The 18,692-nt window shown below is 42.0% G+C and overlaps 1 protein-coding gene across 1 annotated transcript in view; it reads right to left on the minus strand.

Annotated features, from left to right (window-relative positions):
• Positions 1-17,674, minus strand: part of LOC139564902 (integrin alpha-5-like) — a 49,026-nt gene extending 31,352 nt beyond the window's left edge. Inside the window, exon 1 of the mRNA XM_071384783.1 lies at positions 17,301-17,674. Within this exon, the coding sequence (XP_071240884.1) occupies positions 17,301-17,509 (209 nt within the window). The 5' untranslated portion in view covers positions 17,510-17,674. The remainder of the gene's footprint in view (positions 1-17,300) is intronic.
• Positions 17,675-18,692: the final 1,018 nt, after the last annotated feature.

Here is an 18,692-nt window from a genome sequence, read left to right on the forward strand (position 1 = left end):
GTAGAGTGGCCAAACGGAAGCCACTCCTCAGTAAAAGGCACATGACAGCCCACTTGGGAGTTTGCCAAAAGGCACCTAAACGACTCTCAGACCATGACAAAAGAGATTCTCTAGTCCTGATGAAACCAAGATTGAACTCTTTGGCCTGAATGCCAAGAGTCACGTCTGGAGGAAACCAGGCACCGCTCATCACCTGGCCAATACCATCCTTACAGTGAAGCATGGTGGTGGCAGCATCATGCTGTGGGGATGTTTTTCAATGGCAGGGACTGGGAGACTAGTCAGGATTGAGGGAAAGATAAACGGAGTAGAGTATACAGATATCCTTGATGAAAACCTGCTCCAGAGTGCTCAGAACCTCAGACTGGGGCGAAGGTTCACATTCCAACAGGACAACGACCCTAAGCACACAGCCAAGACAACACAGGAGTGGCTTCGGGACAAGTCTCTGAATGTCCTTGAGTGGCCCAGCCAGAGCCCGGACATGAACCTGATCGAACATCTCTGGAGAGACCTGAAAATAGCTGTGCAGCGACGCTCCCCATCCAAGCTGACGGAGCTTGAGAGAATCTGCAGAGAAGATTGGGAGAAACTCCACAAATACCGGTGTGCCAAGCTTCTAGCGTAATACCCAAGAAGACTCAATGCTGTAGTCACTGCCAAAGGTGCTTCAAAAAAGTACTGAGTAAAGGGTCTGAATACTTATGTAAATTTGATATTTACATATTTTTTTATTTTTTTATGTACAAACATTTCTAAAAAACTGTTTTTGCTTTGTCATTATGTGGTATTGTGTGTATATTGATGAGGGGGAAAAAAACGATTTAATCAATTTTAGAATAAGGTGTTAACGTAACAAAATGTGGAAAAAGTGAAAGGGTCTGAATACTTTCAGATAGGTCAGAGATCCAATCCCACCCAAAATACAGATTTTTTAGCCTTTCACAAAGCGTTTTGAAGAGGTATTGCTGATCTAGGATCTGGTTCTCGCCTATATTTTGCATTATGATCTGAAAGGCAAAACTGATCTTAGATCAGCACTTCTACTCTGAGACCATTTGTGAATACAAGGATCCTCTCTATGCAGTGTGAGCATCACCCTCATTTTAGAGGTCCCCCAACTCTCATTTTAGAGGTGCCCTATCATTATCATCATCATCACCAATCTGTCTTAACGTTCCCCATTAGATCCGTTTCAGGAAATAGACCTGAGTAACTATGGTTATCATTTGGGAGGTTGTTCCTCTGAGCAAAAAAGAAAGAGCAGATGATGACAGTACTGAATCTGGGGAAAAGATCAAGGATAAAGGGCAGATCATAGCAAAGGCTAGCTCTTATCTCCACTCTACTGGACTGATAGAGGGAGGAAAAGGGTGAGGGGGTAGAAGAGAGTAGCATGGGAGCGAAGGTGGGAGAAACAGGAAAAAACATTTGGGGGGTGGGTAGATCAGCTTTAATATTGCAGATAGATTGTAGATTCCATCAATGTAATTGTCTGCATCATTTCCAATCCCCCATATATTTTTGTGTAAATGTATACAGTACCAGTCAAAAGTTTGGACACATGTACTCAATCAAGGGGTTTTCTTTATGTTTTACTATTTTCTACATTGTATAATAAAAGTGAAGACATGACCTATGAAATAACACATATGGAATCATGTAGTAACCGAAAAAAGTATTCAACTAATCAAAATATAATTGATATGTTTTATTCTTCAAAGTTGCCACCCTTTGCCTTGATAACTTTGCATACTCTTGTCATTCTCTCAACCAGCTTCATGAGGAATGCTTTTCCAACAGTCTTGAAGGAGTTCCCACATATACGGAGCACTTGTTGGCTGCTTTCCCTTCTATCTGGGGTCCAACTCATCCCAAACCATCTCAACTTGGTTGAGGTAGGGTGATTGTGGAGGCCAGGTCATCTGATGCAGCACTCCATCACTCTCCTTCTTGGTCAAATAGCCCTTACACAGTCTGGAGGTGTGTTTTGTGTCATTGTCCTGTTGAAAAACAAATGATAGTCCCACCAAGCGCAAACCAGATGGGATGGTGTATCGCTGCAGAATGCAGTGGTAGCCATGCTGGTCAAGTGTGCCTTGAATTTTAAATAAATCACTGACAGTTTCACCAGCAAAGCACCGTCACACCTTCACCTCCATGCTTCACGGTGGGAACCACACATGCGGAGATCATCCGTTCACCTACTCGGCATCTCATAAAGACAAGGCGGTTGGAACCTCAAATTTAGACTCATTAGACCGAAGGACAGATTTACACCGGTCTAATGTCCATTGCTCCTGATATTTTGCCCAAGCAAGTATTATTTTCTTATTGTGGTCCTTTAGTAGTGGTTTCTTTGCAGCAATTGGACCATGAAGGCCTAATTCTGTCTCCTCTGAACAGTTGATGTTGAGATGTGTCTGTTACTTGAACTATGTGAAGCATTTATTTGGGCTGCAATCTGAGGTACAGTTAATTGCTGTTTTCTGAGGCTGGAAACTCTAATGAACTTATCCTTTTCAGCAGAGGTAACTCTGGGTCTTCCTTTCCTGTGGATGTGTCCTCATGAGAGCTAGTTTCTTCATAGCGCTTGATGGTTTTTGCGACTGCACTTGAAGAAACTTTCAAAGTTCTTGAAATGATGGAGTGTCGTTTCTCTTTGCTTATTTGAGCTGTTCTTGCCATAATATGGACTTTGTCTTTTACCAAATAGGGATATCTTCTGTCTACCATCCCTACCTTGTCACAACACAACTGATTGGCTCAAGTATATAAGATATGTCTATGTCCATTTTCAGACAGTCCATTTATATTTTCCAATGGGGCTATACATTTGGGTGAGGTTTTTTTCTCACCTGAGTAGCCTTGTTTCACAGCCCAAAATTTAATTAAACCATCTAGTGTTCAGCGAAATAACAACACGTCAAATACAGGTAGCCTAGTCGAATAATTAACATCCAATCACATTAACCATTACTCTCAGGAATTCCACTAACGGTCCGTATGTAGCCAAACGTAGCTGTGCTCTGCCCCTGATGGCGAAAAAGCCATGACAGGGAGACATAGTAGAGTGGTAATGCGCGTGCAAACAGTTGCTCCCGACGCCACTTGGGTACACTGCAGCATCCACCGAGAGGCTCTTGCTGCCAAGGGAATGCCTGACAGCTTGAAAGACGTTTTGGACACTAGAGTGAAAATGGTTAACTTTCTTAAAGCAAGGCCCCTGAACTCTCGTGTATTTTCTGCACTATGCAATGATATGGGCAGCGACCATGTAACGCTTTTACAACATACAGAAGTGTGCTGGTTATCAAGGGGCAAAGTATTTACATGTTTTTTTTTATTGAAAGACAAGCTTAAAGTTTTCTTTACTGACCATCATTTTCACACTGACCACTTGCATGATGATGCGTTTCTCACACAACTGGCCTATCTGGGTGATGTTTTTTCTCGCCTGAATGATCTGAATCTAGGATTACAGGGACTCTCCGCAACTATATTCAATGTGCGGGACAAAATTCAGGCTATGATTAAGAAGTTGGAGCTCTTCTCTGTCTGCATTAACAAGGACAACACACAGGTCTTTCCATCATTGTATGATTTTTTTGTGTGCAAATGAACTCAAGCTTACGGAAAATGTCAAATGTGATGTAGCAAAGCACCTGAGTGAGTTGGGTGCGCAATTATGCAGGTACTTTCCCAAAACAGATGACACAAACAACTGGATTCGTTATCTGTTTCATGCCCTGCCTCCAGTCCACTTACCGATATCTGAACAAGAGAGCCTCATCGAAATTGCAACAAGCGGTTCTGTGAAAATGTAATATAATCAGAAGCCACTGCCAGATTTCTGGATTGGGCTGCGCTCAGAGTATCATGTGAGAGTGGATTCTCAGCCCTCACTAGCATGAAAACTAAATACAGGCACAGACAGTGTGCCGAAAATTATTTAAGACTTGAGACTCTCCAATATCAAATGTATTTATAATCAAAAATCTAATTTATTTCAAATCAAACTTCAAATGTATTTATAAAGCCCTTCTTACATCCATTGATATCTCCAAATGCTGTACAGAAACCCAGCCTAAAACCCCAAACAGCAAGCAATGCAGGTGTAGAAGCAATACAACCCAACATTGCAGAGTTATGTGCATCCTTTCAAGCACACCCTTCTCATTAACCTGTGGTGAGTTATTCACAATTTTCGATTAACAAATAAGGTTTCACATGTAAGATGGATAAATAAAGAGCAAAATTATTGATTATTATTATATTATTATTTGTGCCCTGGTCCTATAAGAGCTCTTTGTCACTTACCACGAGCTGGGTTGTGACAAAAACTCACACTCATTCTTATTTTGAATAAATGTATCATGTGTGTGTGTGGCAGGCTTACAATGATGGCAAAGAACAACATTTAAGAGTGCGCTGACCCTGGTGCTAGAGGGGGTACGCAGCTGGAGGTTGATTGTTTGAAGGGGTACGGGACTATAAAAAGTTTGGGAACCACTGTCGTAGAGGACACTGGTCTACTTTTCTATGTATTACAATTTTCTTTAACCAATGTTGGTCTTTAATGCAGGGCCGACAGACAAGTTCCTTACTTTTCCCCCTTCCACTTGTCTCTTCCATTTTTGCGGTAATGCTGCAATTAGTTGTTGTAATGGGTATTGCAGACATTTCTATAATTTTCAAATAACCTAAAGTGAGAGGTTGTCATCTGAATAAAGTGAAAAGGCCATTTTTGAACATGTGGTGAGACTGAAGTAACAGGAAACCCATTCTAGTCCAGTCTACTTCCAGTGGGCTCAAACATTTTTCCACAATCAAAAAGACTACATGTGCAACATTTAGTTGTTCAGATAGTATTCCACCGAAGAAGCTAAACACGACACATATTTCATTGAGGTATTGGGCTAAAGAGGGGCTGGGGTAGAGGGTTTTGTGTTTGTGGTTAAAAAGTGTTTGGTTTCCGAGGGTATGAAAGGATAATTTCTAGGATCTCTGGATCCATCTACCCATGCCTGAGAAATAAGCTACTGATTCAAGATTTGATTCTGCCTGACAGGACTATCAAGTGTACATAGACAGAATTCACTGGGCAAAAACTGTTTACATCAACTGTGTTTCCACGTCATTTCAACCCCCCCAAAAATCTATGTGATGACGTTGAATCAACACGGAAAACTGGTTGGATATGCAAAAAGTAATCATTGTAAGGGTATTTCGTCTCAACTTTTAACCTAAATCCAATGACATGGTCACATTTTTTGTTGATTTCACATTTCAGATTAGTTGACAACTTAACCGAATGTAAATCAAAATTAGTCGTTGAACTGGCGTCTGTGTCCAGTGGAAAGCATGTCTTTTTGGGAGTTAGCAGGTTTTTTTGACTTTGCAAGATGGTAATCGTAGACATACAGTGAATATTAGGCATTGTGGATCCTTGTAGTTTCCTAAGAATGAGAATGTAAAATGTTAAATGGGAAAAAGTGGGACTGAGAATTAACTGAGCTAACGGTCTGAACCAAAACAGTGTGTCGGGGGGGACAGAGACAGAAAGAGAGAAAGATAGAGCGAGAGAGACAATCCGTCTACCCTTTCAAGGCAGCCACACAAACAGCCGAGCACAGGGGAATTGCAAAGCTTTAGATGTCAATGAATGATGACATTAACAGAGATCAGACAGCCTCCGAGTCAAGGGGCCCCCAAATGTCTGGCGAGCATAAGAGGAATATTTACACGGCAGGATTAACTTTCCTATAAACCATTCACTATGCAGTCGCTCACTCTTTTGACGACTGAGTTTTTGGGAACCGTTCTCTTTCAGATATACTCTCGAGCTCCCCTGTGATTTCTCAAAGTGTTGAGTTGCTAAGTGCCCTTTAAGTCAATGATATACAACTAAAAAGAATATGAAAACATACAGCACAGGGAAACCATACCATAGCTAGAGTAACAATATCAGAGTAATGACACATGAATGAGTCAACTTGAATCTACTGGCCAAACATATAGCAACACAGTTATGTTATCCACCTCGATTCAAATAATATTTATTTTCTTTCAAGTACTTTGAGTTACTTTGAGTACTTTGATTGAGCTTGCCTGGAGTGCTATATGGGTAGGGCTTGCACCTTTGAGTCTATTCCATTGGTTCCATGGTGCCAGGCAAGCCAAATCCAGTACTTAAGTAAAAATACTACTAAGTCATTTTTTTTGGTATCTGTACTTTACTTTACTATTTAGATTTTTGTAAAACTTTTAGTTTTACATAAAATTATGTACTTTTTACCCCAAAAGTAAATTTTCAATGGCTAGCAGGACAGGAAAATGGTCAAATTCATGCACTTATCAAGAGAACATCCCTGGTCATCCCTTTTGCCTCTGATCTGGTGGACTAACTAAACCCATATGCATTGTTTATAAATCATGACTGAGTGTAGGAGTGTGCTCCTGGCTACCGTAAATATAAAAAAAACTAGAAAATGTGGCCATCTGGTTTTCTTAATATAGGGAATTTTAAATGATTTATACTTAAAATGTAACTTTCAATACATAAGTATATTTTAGCAATTACATTTACTTTTGATACTTGAGTATATTTAAAACCAAATACTTTTAGACTTTTACTCAAGCAGTATTTTATTGGGTGACTTTCACTTTTACTTGAGTAATTTTCTATTAAGGTATCTTTATTTTTCTCAAGTATGACAATTGGGTACTTTTTTCCACCACTGGATAAATCAAGTGCATCTAAAGCATTTGAAAGAAAACAACTACTATTTGAACCTAGGTCTGGTACATAGGAATGGTTAACCCCCCTCCCCTTCAACTGATGTCATCTCAGGGTGTTACTGCAGTTGTTGCCCTGCCTAAAAAAATTAAATCTAAGGGAAACTGCATTAACATTGCTTTTTCACCAAAACCATTCTACAGCTACTGCTCGTTACATATTACTGCCAGACACCCTCTTTACCAAAACAATGGTCTTCTATCTTAACTAGGCTTATTGACTTACACTGTGGATGTCGCCGAGACACAAACAACAGTGGCATGCTGAAAAACAGCAAACTCTGGATATCGCCTGTATGGCAAAACAATCTAATATGTGGCATGCATGAAATTGAGCAGGACATTTTCTGGCGAGTGTGTCACTCTATTTGTCTCTCTACGACCGCAACTGCTCCACCTATCCCAACTTGACTTATATGACCCCAAACAAGACAGACGCAATTGCAACATGGCATATGATAACATTTGGGAAATCAAAACAGCAACAATAGTTAGCTATTCAATTATTTTGTTTATTTCAGCATAAAGACTAACATTGTCCAGTCCTGAAAAGTGTCACGTCTACTCCCGCTCATCCCCTCCTATGTTCGACGTTGCCGGTATACTAACCACCGGTCCTGGGATCCATCATTACGCATACCTGGCATCAATCATTACGCGCACCTGCACGTCATCATGAGGCACACCTGGACTCTATTACCTCACTTATTACCTCCCCTATATCTGTCACTCCCTTAGGTTCTTTCCCCAGTCAGTATTGTTCCTTTGTTCATGTGTAGACACTACTGTTATGTTGTCTCGGTCCATGTTTTGTTGTTTTGCTAAACATTTCACCTGCTTCTCGATTCTCAGCATCTCCGTTACAATGGAAGCAGCAGGAAAACAGAATATCTCCCAGACGGTCGACAAGCAGGGATACCTTCTATGTCAACATCATGACCAGCTGGCACAACTGGGGACGGTTATGGAAGAGGTTATTCGCAGTGTGCAACGTCTCGAACATACCCGGGAGGCATTGTCGTCAACTAGCGGAGGATACTCTACAACCAGTCGAGCCAACACAACAGCCCATTCAGCAACCCGCTCAGGTCAGCGATACCCGTTTGTCCCTCCCGGATAAATATGACGGCACCCCATGTAAATGCTGTGGCTTCCTACTTCAGTGCTCCCTCTACTTTACGCACCAGATGGAAGCCCCCACCACCAAGCGGTCCAAGGTTGCCACGGTTATTTCTCTGCTGTCTGGGCGGGTGTTGGAATGGGAGAGAGGAGGAGCTAGATTCATATGAGGGGTTCATGGCTCTGTTCAAATGCATCTTCAATCATCCCTCGGAGGGCAGAGGGGGGGTGGGGTGTGAGTGCCTACTCCAATTACGCCAGGGGACCAGACGGCTGCCGAGTATGCGCTCACCTTCCGGACAGTAGCAGCATCCAGGTGATGGAACGAACCGGCGCTTTCTACGCTATTCAGAAGCGGTCTGCACAAGGAAGTCCAGACGGAACTGGCCTGTCATGACAACAACATCTCCTTGGACGCACTCATTGCAATGGCTATCCGTCTGGATAACCTACTTCGGAAGCACCGGTACTCTCATCGCTTCTCTCCCTCCCTCAGTGAACACTCCGGATCAGAGCCTGAACACACGCCTCCCAGCGGAGCGACGGAGACAGCCGGGGCTCTGTCTGTATTGTGGTCAAGGAGGGCTCCAACGGTGTCAGGCATTTCCTAATCCAGGATCCACAAGAGCAGAGGGACGGTCATGCGATTTTCCACCTCCCGGGGAAGGAGTAAGTATTCCATCTTTATCACTTTCTCTTTTTGGTGTCCATCACACTAGTTGACTGTCCCTCATGTATTGTGTCTACAGCATTAGTGGATTCTGGTGCCGTGGGGAACTTTATTGACCAGACCCTCTTAACATCATCATACCCGCTCTCCGCTCCTTTCCCGGTTCAAGCCCTCGATAATCGGCCACTAGGATCCGGAACCATCCCACATCACCCAACCACTCACCCTCACCATGGAGTCCATTCATCAGGAGAACATCCCCTTCATCACCAGTGCACCAGTTCACAAGATCGGCCTCCCTTGGCTTCAACGCCATAACCCCACCATCTCATGGTCGAGGATGAGAATCAGACTGGTCACCCGAATGCCGGAGGACCTGCTTCCCCCATCCGCTGTGGTTCCACGTCGATTGAGAGTCCTGTGGTTGCCCTTCAGCCCAACATCCCGGAGGTATACCAGGACCTGCGGGAGGTATTCTCCAAGACCCGTGAACTGTGCCATCGACCTGCTTGCAGGGTCTGTGCCTCTGCGCAGACGCATCTACCCTCTGTCGGTGGCTGAGACCCTGTCCATGGAGCATTAGATCCAAGAGGCGCTCCAACAAGGTTTCATCCGCACGTCCACATCTCCTGCGTCGACTGGTTTCTTCTTCGTAGCCAAAAAGAATGGAGGGTTACGTCCATGTATTGATAACAGAGGACTCAATGAAATCGCCATGAAGTACCATTACCCTCTCACGTTGGTGCCATCAGCCATTGAACAGTTCCGCGGTGCCCAGTTCTTTACCAAACTGGATCTACAAAGTGCATACAATCTCATCCGCATCGAGGAGGGGGTCTACTAGGCTACCCTGGAGGATCACATCACTCACGTTCGAGCAGTCCTGGAACACCTCCTGGCTAACCACCTGTTCGTCAAGACTGAGAAGTGCCAATTTTAGGCTACCAAATCAGCCTGCAGGGAGTAAGGAAGGACGACAAGAAGGTAGATGCGGTCAGGTCATGGCCAGTCCCAACCACCATAAAGGGGTTACAACGGTTTTTGGGGTTTGCCAACTCCTAATGCCGTTTCATCAGGAATTTCAGCTCCGTTGCCTCACCTCTCTCCTCAAGGGTGGCCCCCGTAGGTTGGTGTGGAGCCCAGCAGCCAACGAGGCCATCGCCCCATTGCTCAATCACCCAGATCCAATGATATAATTTTTGGTGGAGGTGGATGCTTCAGAGGTGGGCGTGGGGGCAGTACTGTCTCAACGACAGGGTAATCGACAGAAATTGTATCCGTGTGCATATTACTCTAACTGTCCCCCACAGAGAGGAATTACGACGTCAGTGATCGAGAGCTCCTGGCGGTGAAGTTTGCATTAGTGGATTGGAGAGACTGGCTGGAGGGAGCCAAGGAACCATTCGTCATCTTCACTGACCATCGGAACCTGGAGTACATACTGACAGAGACGAGGCTGTTCTGGGTTGTCAGCCAGCCCTGGCTCCGTGGACCCCGGGCCAGACCTATGCGGTTGCTGAGTGGTTCAGGCGTGCAGAAGTGTGGAGCGACGCTCACTTGAGTCCCAGTGCGCCGTCTACCGTCAAAAGGGACAGGCAGACCACCACCGCAGTGCGACCCCCCCCCCCCCAACAAGGTGACATATAGGTTACAGCTTCACAGTGACTACTGTGTCTCACCTTTTCATGTCTCCCTTCTCAGGCCGGTGGTTCCTGGTCCCCTAGCTGATGCTGTCCCCCACAACACCCATCCGCCCCCCCCGGACATCGATGGGGTCCAGCCTATGCCGTCAGATCTCTACTGGACTCCCGACGTCGTGGGGTTCAGCTCCAGTACCTGGTGGACTGGGAGGGGTATGAACCCAGAGGAGCGGCGTTGGGTTCCGGTGGAGGACATTCTGGATCCCAACATCATCCTTGATTTCCACCTTCGCCCCCCGACCGGGATTCATCATTACGCACGCCTGGCATCAGTCATTACACGCACCTGCACGTCATCATGAGACACACCTGGACTCCATTACCTCCCCTATATCTGGCACTCCCTTAGGTTCTTTCCACAGTCAGTATTGTTCCTGTGTTTGTGTAGATGCTACTGTTGTCTCGTTCCATGTTTTATTAAACGTTTCACCTGTACCTGCTTCTCAACTCTCAGCGTCTCCGTTACAACCAGATTAAAAAATGCACCACGGGGGAGAAAAAGAGCCAACTCCTACAAGGCGACTGAATCAACATTTTCATAATGGCTCCACAACACACATTCTGCCCCCCCCCCAAATGCTTAACTAAGCAAACAGAGGGAGACTTAAGCAATTTCCTTCCTGCTGGTGTCAGACAACGTGTACATTTAAGTCAATGCCATAAAACCAGTTCTGCCTCAGAGGATGGTAGAAGGGGCGCTGTGACAGCCGGAGTTGATATAGGCCTCTATTTGTTTAAACATCACTCAGCTCAGCCCCTATGACAATATTGGCTCAGCCCATATGGTGACCCTCAGATTTGACTAAATGGGTTGTCCTTGACAATTAGTGAAATGAGCATTTGCAACAAGTGACCTAACCCCTGACTTACATGATAGGCCTAATGATAATGTCACAGCTAAATCTCTAGTGGACCCATTGTAAACTAGGCCTACATGACTAACTTGATGCCCTTTTCTCTGGATTAGTCCAACCATAGTGTGACACTGTAGCTGTTCAAAACCTAGGTCTAGGGTACGTCATCTACCATGAGATTAACCTACAGTACATGTACAAGGGCTGTGCTTACTTCCTGAGTGATAGTGCAAGATGATACTTCAGTTCAGTCAAAACCGTTGGAGTTCCTCTCTGCTGATGGTCTCCTAATGGTAATTTCAAAGAAAAAGGAGGTGAAGTACACTATAATAGATGCCTTACAGCCCATGCCCTTTTATCTTCAGCCGCCATGACGCTGTTGATGACAATAGTTGTTCTAAATAGGCTGTGTGTGTGTGTCCGTCCTAAAATGTAGGACAAGCCACAATTGCTGAAAAGCCTATTCATTCGAATATTTTTTTTATCAGCATAGGCTTGGAAATATTTTAGTTTTTAGGGGAATGGTGTTAAAGTTTCATGACATTTTTCCTTCCACTGTAGGCTATATCATTTTATATCAATGAATCCGTAAATATGAGAGAATTGATTATAAACAAGTGAACTTCAAGTTTAATGCATTTTTCTTGAAAGGATCGGGATGGGGTAGCGGTGGCACAGCAGCGATGCGCACTTGTCAAAGTGATTATGACAATAACAGGCCTACAATGCACTGCGTCATTTGTGTACATGTGATGTACTGTATGAAGTGCGAGCACATTACACAAGTTCAGTTGTTGATTTGATCCGTGAAGGTTGTGGTACCACTACATTCCTATAACATTAGTTGGACAAAAACAATGCAACTCCTGAGTACCTAATTTGATGGGCTAAGACAAAAACCCATTTCAGTTGGTAGAACAGGCCTAGTTGTGTTACTTCATTTCAGCTGTGAATGCTAAGATTTTTCTTTTAGTGAAAGGTGAAAAGTGGTGTTACCTGCTGTGGGCATCGGCTAAGTAGGCCTAGCTACATGTTTGAATCTTATTTAATCTCACTCACCAATTAGTAAAACAGCAGGGAGGGGGTCCTTCTTGTATTTGTCAAAGTCAATGACATCCCTATTCACCCAAGGATTTGAATTTCCCCTTAATAGATATGATCCAACTCCCACAAAATGCTGAATATGTATGTGTGTAATATATCACAAAATAATAGCTCAATAATGACAAATGCTCAATCTGGTACAAGCCTAGTTACTGATCAGAAGCTTTGCTGAAGAAAGTGAACATCTGGCAAATAGCCTTCTTAGCTCAGTTTTTCCAATTTCAGACAGAAAATGTGATATATTACCTGTAATGTATGGCAATGTTTATATGACCCTGATTCAAACAGCCCCTTATTTACCGAGTGGTGCAGCGGCACTGCATCTAAGGCACTGCATCTCAGTGCTAGAGGCGTCACTACAGGCCCTAGTTCGATTCCAGGCTGTATCACAACTGGCCTTGATTGGGAGTCCCATAGGGCAGTGCAAAATTGGCCCAGAGTCGTCCGGGTTTGGCCGGTGTAGGCCGTCATTGTAAATAAGAATTTGTTCTTATCTGCCTTGCCTAGTTAAATAAAGGTAAAATAAAAAATAAAATACCACTTTATTGCAAGTATACCCCTTTTATACATATCAGTGGGTAACTGGCAAATATATATATATATATATTTTTAAACCATGGGGGCTGTTTGCATTTTAAATTAAGCAGGTGTTAAACAATGGAAGTGTTATTGAATTTACCCGATACCTGTATTTTGATTACAGGGTCTGTGAAAATGCAGGAATCATGATTAGGTCTTTGGTGGATTTTAATTTGCCATGTGTTTTACCCGTTACCCCTTTCAGATATACCAAAAAAACAGGCAAAAATAAGCAGGCATGGTAAATTTGTGGGATTTTGGCCTGTGAATGAAAGGATATTACAAGCAAAAACAAGGTCCTTCAACATCTTCTTGCCTAGGGACCCCTTCCCAGGCAAACTGGTGACCCAGAAACCACCATTAGCAGAAGAAAAAAAGTATCATCAGGTGAATGATAATGGTGAGGAAAAGTAAACAAGATTTTAAAATGAATCGTTTTGGTCGATACTTTGACATTATTTTGACCTCTCTACATCATAACATAGCCTATTAGCTAGAAAGGAAACTCCAAACACATTTTCGCTAAAAGCAGCTGTTACGCCTCGATCACACCTACAGCGTCATCGCAATGTGTGACATCAGGGTCAACATTTCTAAATGGTTTGATATACATTTAAATATGATTTTCTTTCAGTTTCACATGTGTAGTTACAGGAATAAGAGTATAGATAGACACACTGAGACCATAACTCCTAGCAAAACAAGACATCTACACGTCATTCAAATTGTCACATGAAACATGGACCCTGCATCTTTCTTTGTCATGCCTAGTAGCCAGGTCTGTTTGTGCTTTAGTCAACTTGTCAATCATGTATAGCCCTGTTAAACATTTCAGAAGAATATAAAAGATAAACAACAGGATTTCTATTTTTTTTTTTTTATAGTTGATATAAGAATTGAATACAATAATATAATACATCTGGGTTCTGTCAACAAAATCATTGACAATAATAACCAATAATGAAGTCATTATAATCAGTAAACCATTGAAACCACACACCCTTGTTTCAATCCAAACAGTTAGATGTGCAACTGCTAACTTCAGCTAGGGCATATCTCTAGTCTAGCAATAGATACTGTTGTTTTGGCTGAATAGCATCATTTAATAAGATGACCAATGGTTAGATAGAAATGTAGGATATTTCAGTTAGGCTTGGGCGGTATATATTATATACCGTATACGGGGGTATTTTTCAATACAGTCAATACCGTTGGTACTATATCTTTGAAGTTTACCTTTACATTTGAATATTTGTAGCTATTTTTTAAAGTAAATACCTGCTGTCAAATTATGCAATGCGTTAGGAGATAAAGCAGATCGCGTTCTTATTTCACCTGTCACATTATTTTACATGATGAAACGTATGTAGTTACCCAGAACAGTTGAGCCAGTCATGTGTTTGTTTGTAAATAGCACAATGGGAGAAAACGGTCCAGCTGTGTCCAGCTGATATATTGAAAGTCTGCAGTGTTTTTTTTGCTTCAATAGAGTGATCAGGGATGTGCAACTACAGTTTTTCTTCACAGAAAATACATTAGCTTAATTTTCATCAGTGCAACACTATTTTTGCTGGCAGCCACACAAGTAGATGAGTTTACAATGAAAAAGCAAGTCATTTTTTTGCAAAAACGATGGATGGCCTTCGTATTTCTAATGTTGAGGCCTATCATAGAAAAAGTGTTACCACCTACATTTCCAAATGTTTTGCTTAAAGGAAATCATGCATTTTACAGGAGAAAAATAGGATGGCTACAGAAAAGTAACAGAGAAAAGTAGCTACGCATCAGTCAGATGTCTGCTGTCTGCTGATAGAATGCCCGTTTGTGAATTCTCATCGGAGTTTAGAAGTGCAACTGAAGCACGAAATTAGTCTGATGCCGAGCAGAAATTACAATAAGAATAATTTTAGATCTGCGTTTACAAAACGCAGCAAGATATTTCTTAAGTGTTTTCTATTTTTTTCCTGAGTGAAAAACGCTGAATTCTAGTTATACCCCTAAGTATAACTTGCTATGTAATAAGTAAGTGGCTAAATGAATAAGTTAAATAAATTAGGAATACATTTTCTCCATTCTCTGCTCGTTAGCTCTTCCCCCCTCTTCTCCAAGCAGAGCAGGCAGGCCCGTTGCCCTAGCGACTCCAGACACCACACAGACGCAGGTCTGATATATCTTTATGAGCTGGATTGCCTGTCTGCCTTGCCTGTCTTGTTAGCATATTTAGCTAGCAGCCTCCATGGAAACTCGCTATTACTTTTACTAATTTGTAAGCATTCTGGATTATAGATGCCAAATGAGCTTTTTTGGTGCCACCTTGTGTACTAAACCGGTAATACTGTAAATCCCGGGGTAGAGAAGGACGGTATGATGATATGATACTGCCCAACCCTAATATCAGTCAGCTAACCATTTACAGTAACAGCAGTTCATTTAATAAGTCTAATACACACTAAATATATTGCAGAAATGGAGAAATCTTACCTTATCTTGATACTGTGGCACAGTATGAGCAACTATTAATCAATGAGTTAATAGATTATAGATTCATAGAATGAAGTTTGAAGAGTGAACTACTTTGAAAGGAGAAGAAGTGTTGGATACTTGAAGTGTACTTGACCAGGGGTTCCACATTTAACCCCACCTACATTTGAACATCGAAATATTGAGTAGTTTTTGGGGTTTTACTTTATTCAAAACGAATAATGAGGAAGTTTTCACGTTCCCGATTGCTCCGTTTTAACTTGGAAAACAAAAGGTACACAGACCGTAATCTTACCTCAGGAACATTAATTGAATGTTATCTATAAAGTAGACCAACTACTGTATTTTGACCACCTTAACAACATATACACCAAAATGTTCTGTTAATCCTCGAGGTCAACATGAATTCCCACACTTTGGCTGTTGTTAAATCGTGTGCAGTATCACACAAGGTCTTCATCACTTGACTGTAATCAGCTGTTGCGGATAATGTCTCCATGTAACTAAACAGCTAGACATCAATCAACTATTATGCGTAATTATTGAATAATCCTGTTAATGACAGTATCGATTTTTTGTTTCATTAATCATATTAAAGTTACTCTTTCTGTTTGAAGTACTGGATTTTGCAATCACATACACTATTTTGGATGTGTGCCCATGAAAACGGGTTTCACACTTTAACATAGGGAGATACGAACTGTTATGAGGTTACAGTACACTTCCCGAGATCGCCACACACAAAAAAGAGTCCGACAGCAATATCCAGGAATTTCACCAGATCAAGGTCAATGTGTGATTAAATTCTTAAATACTTAGTATATGATATAACAACAAACAACATTATCATAAATGTAAGGAAAGAAAGGTAGTGTTTTATGTAAAAGATTTTTTCCCCAAGGCATGAGAAAGGGTTTAAACATAGGTTTTGATTCACCTCATGAATTATATTGAATGTATCTATGTCCCCCCTTTAAAATTAGTATTATGAATGACTTTGTAACAGCTCGAAACATTTGTCCACTACAAGAAATGCACACTGGAACCCTAGTTCATAAAAACAACCAAGTACATTCATTTTCAATGGAACGTTGCGTTTGCCCTGTAACTTTCTGTGTGGATAAATCGAACATATGCATCAAATTATATAAGTAGAAGGCTTGACAGAAGGTAAATGTTGAACTTTTGTTCCACCCATGTCCAGATGAGGCTGCGTACCGTTTTGCGCAAAAACACTGTAGGTGTGTTAGGCATTAAGCTGGTTAAAAAAAAGGTTAGCTATGTGTTGCCAAAAATGTGTTATGTGTTAGCTATATGTTGGTGTCCGAGTCAAGAAAGCTTCCCTGCAGCCAGCGGCACTTGACTGGTAGCCTGTTTGCGGATGCTTTTACAAAGCCTATGTCAGATACTCCAGTGAGTGTAATTTGTGTAATAAAGTTGACATCATTTGAAAGAAGATATTCTCCTCTTTTATACTGTAGGTATGTAATTCACAATCCGTTTATACTGTTTGTTGCTAGCTGTATTCATACAAACTTTGATATAAAACATATATATTTCCCCCTTTTATATATATATTTTAGTGGACCCCTGATTGAATACCCCTGATCTAAAACTTTAGATAATATCACACCATGAGGGGAAATTGGGAATTATTCCCCACAAAAGTGGTGTGGTATTGTAGGGAAGAAAGGGCAGGAGCTGTGGCGGTGGGCTTGTGAAAAACGTGTTCCCTTTGCCTCCATGTAGCCTACAAACCGTTATTCAAATCGTATGTGTAGGCTTGTTGAGCAGCTACATAACATGGTAATGTAGTTTAGTCCTAAACTGTGATATTAGACTGTGAATAACAACAATATCAAAATAGCCTAAATGGAATCATTAAAATCATAACTTTTTAAGTGAATGAAATTGTGTATTATTGTGCCAAACAGTTGCCTAGAACAATATAAAGAAAGCAAAGCTAACCGACGGGTAAAATTAATAAGCACTCACCTAGACAAATTATTGTAGAAAACATCCACCGAATAACCGAAAAAACTGTCCTTAGGTCCAGTGTAGACGACGCGGTTTTCCGTTTCCAAGTTAAACGTTGCGCACTGCTGGATAAAAACCAATGTAAGTACAACGAACAGGGCGCAATAACCTGGATTTCGCGGGGTTGAGTTGACTGAAATTGTTGCAAATTGCCGTCCAGTGCCCATTTCTTTTGTGCGTATTTTCTTTCATCGAATCGCTAAATACTGTTAAATATGTTGCGAGGTGTGGAACTCATCATTCGCCTGCGTAATATGTTTGGTAATGCATATTCCAGCAGAGACCATTAATTCATTGTGAATTGAATAGGACCCAGTTACACTCTGCTTCTCGCTCTCATAGGCTACTTGATTTAGACTCGGGGAGGGAGATACATTTTGGGGTGGAGCTTTGGATATTAAACATGGGATGTGGGAGCACTCATTACCTGTTTTGGTGTGTGTGTGTGTGTGTGTGTGTGTGTATTCTATGAGATGTAGGCCTATCAAAGTCGATGAAAAAAAGCCTAGCATAGATTGTTATAATTTTGTGAAGATATAATGCATTTTCAACAGGGCACTTCATTTAAAGACAAGGGGTGGGGAATGATGGGGCAGCAGAGATAAACACAGAAATATAATTAATAGAACCAGCGTCCCCATTCAAGTCAATGGTGACATAATGAGTGGACTGGCCGCCATTTCGAGTGTACCCATCCCTAGGGGTGCGTTCGTAAATTCACTCTGGCTATCTAATCTGATTTCAGAACATGTCATCTGAGTGTGCCAGAGTGCAGAATAACTGATGAATTTATAAACGCTCAACACCCATTGAATACGGCCGGTGCCAGTAAATGTCGGCAAATAAACGTAGTTATATTGTTGCCAGCATCACAGTTACAGTCACCAACGCTCTGGATAACATGAAAACAGCCTTACCAGCTCTTCTTGAGCGAGTAAAATGGTCACAGTGAGGTTCTCTCATCTTTGTCTGGAAGTAGCTATCTAGCTATCGCTAGCCAGTTATCTGGACTGCCATTGTGAGGTCAGAACGCTCTCAGATCAACCATACTCCTCAGCCAGAGCGTCCAGTGGGCGCCCTAAATGCATGAAGTATACCCTTCAATCTATGCTGTGATTTGTTAAATCAACTCAACTGACATGACAAAAAACACATTCCATTGCATGAGCCACACCAGTTAGCATCATTTGAATGAACATTCTATTACCATGGCAATCCAGCATCAGTTGATAGTACATTCCAAATTACCATGGAAATGATTGCTTCACTATACCAGGCAGCCGTTACGGGGGTACCCAGGGCCATGAGTTTACAAGTCAAATTGCCAGGGTTAGAGCTTCCAAACCCGTT

This window comes from Salvelinus alpinus, chromosome 2 (assembly GCF_045679555.1).
Source record: "Salvelinus alpinus chromosome 2, SLU_Salpinus.1, whole genome shotgun sequence".
In the NCBI taxonomy this organism is placed as follows: domain Eukaryota; kingdom Metazoa; phylum Chordata; class Actinopteri; order Salmoniformes; family Salmonidae; genus Salvelinus; species Salvelinus alpinus.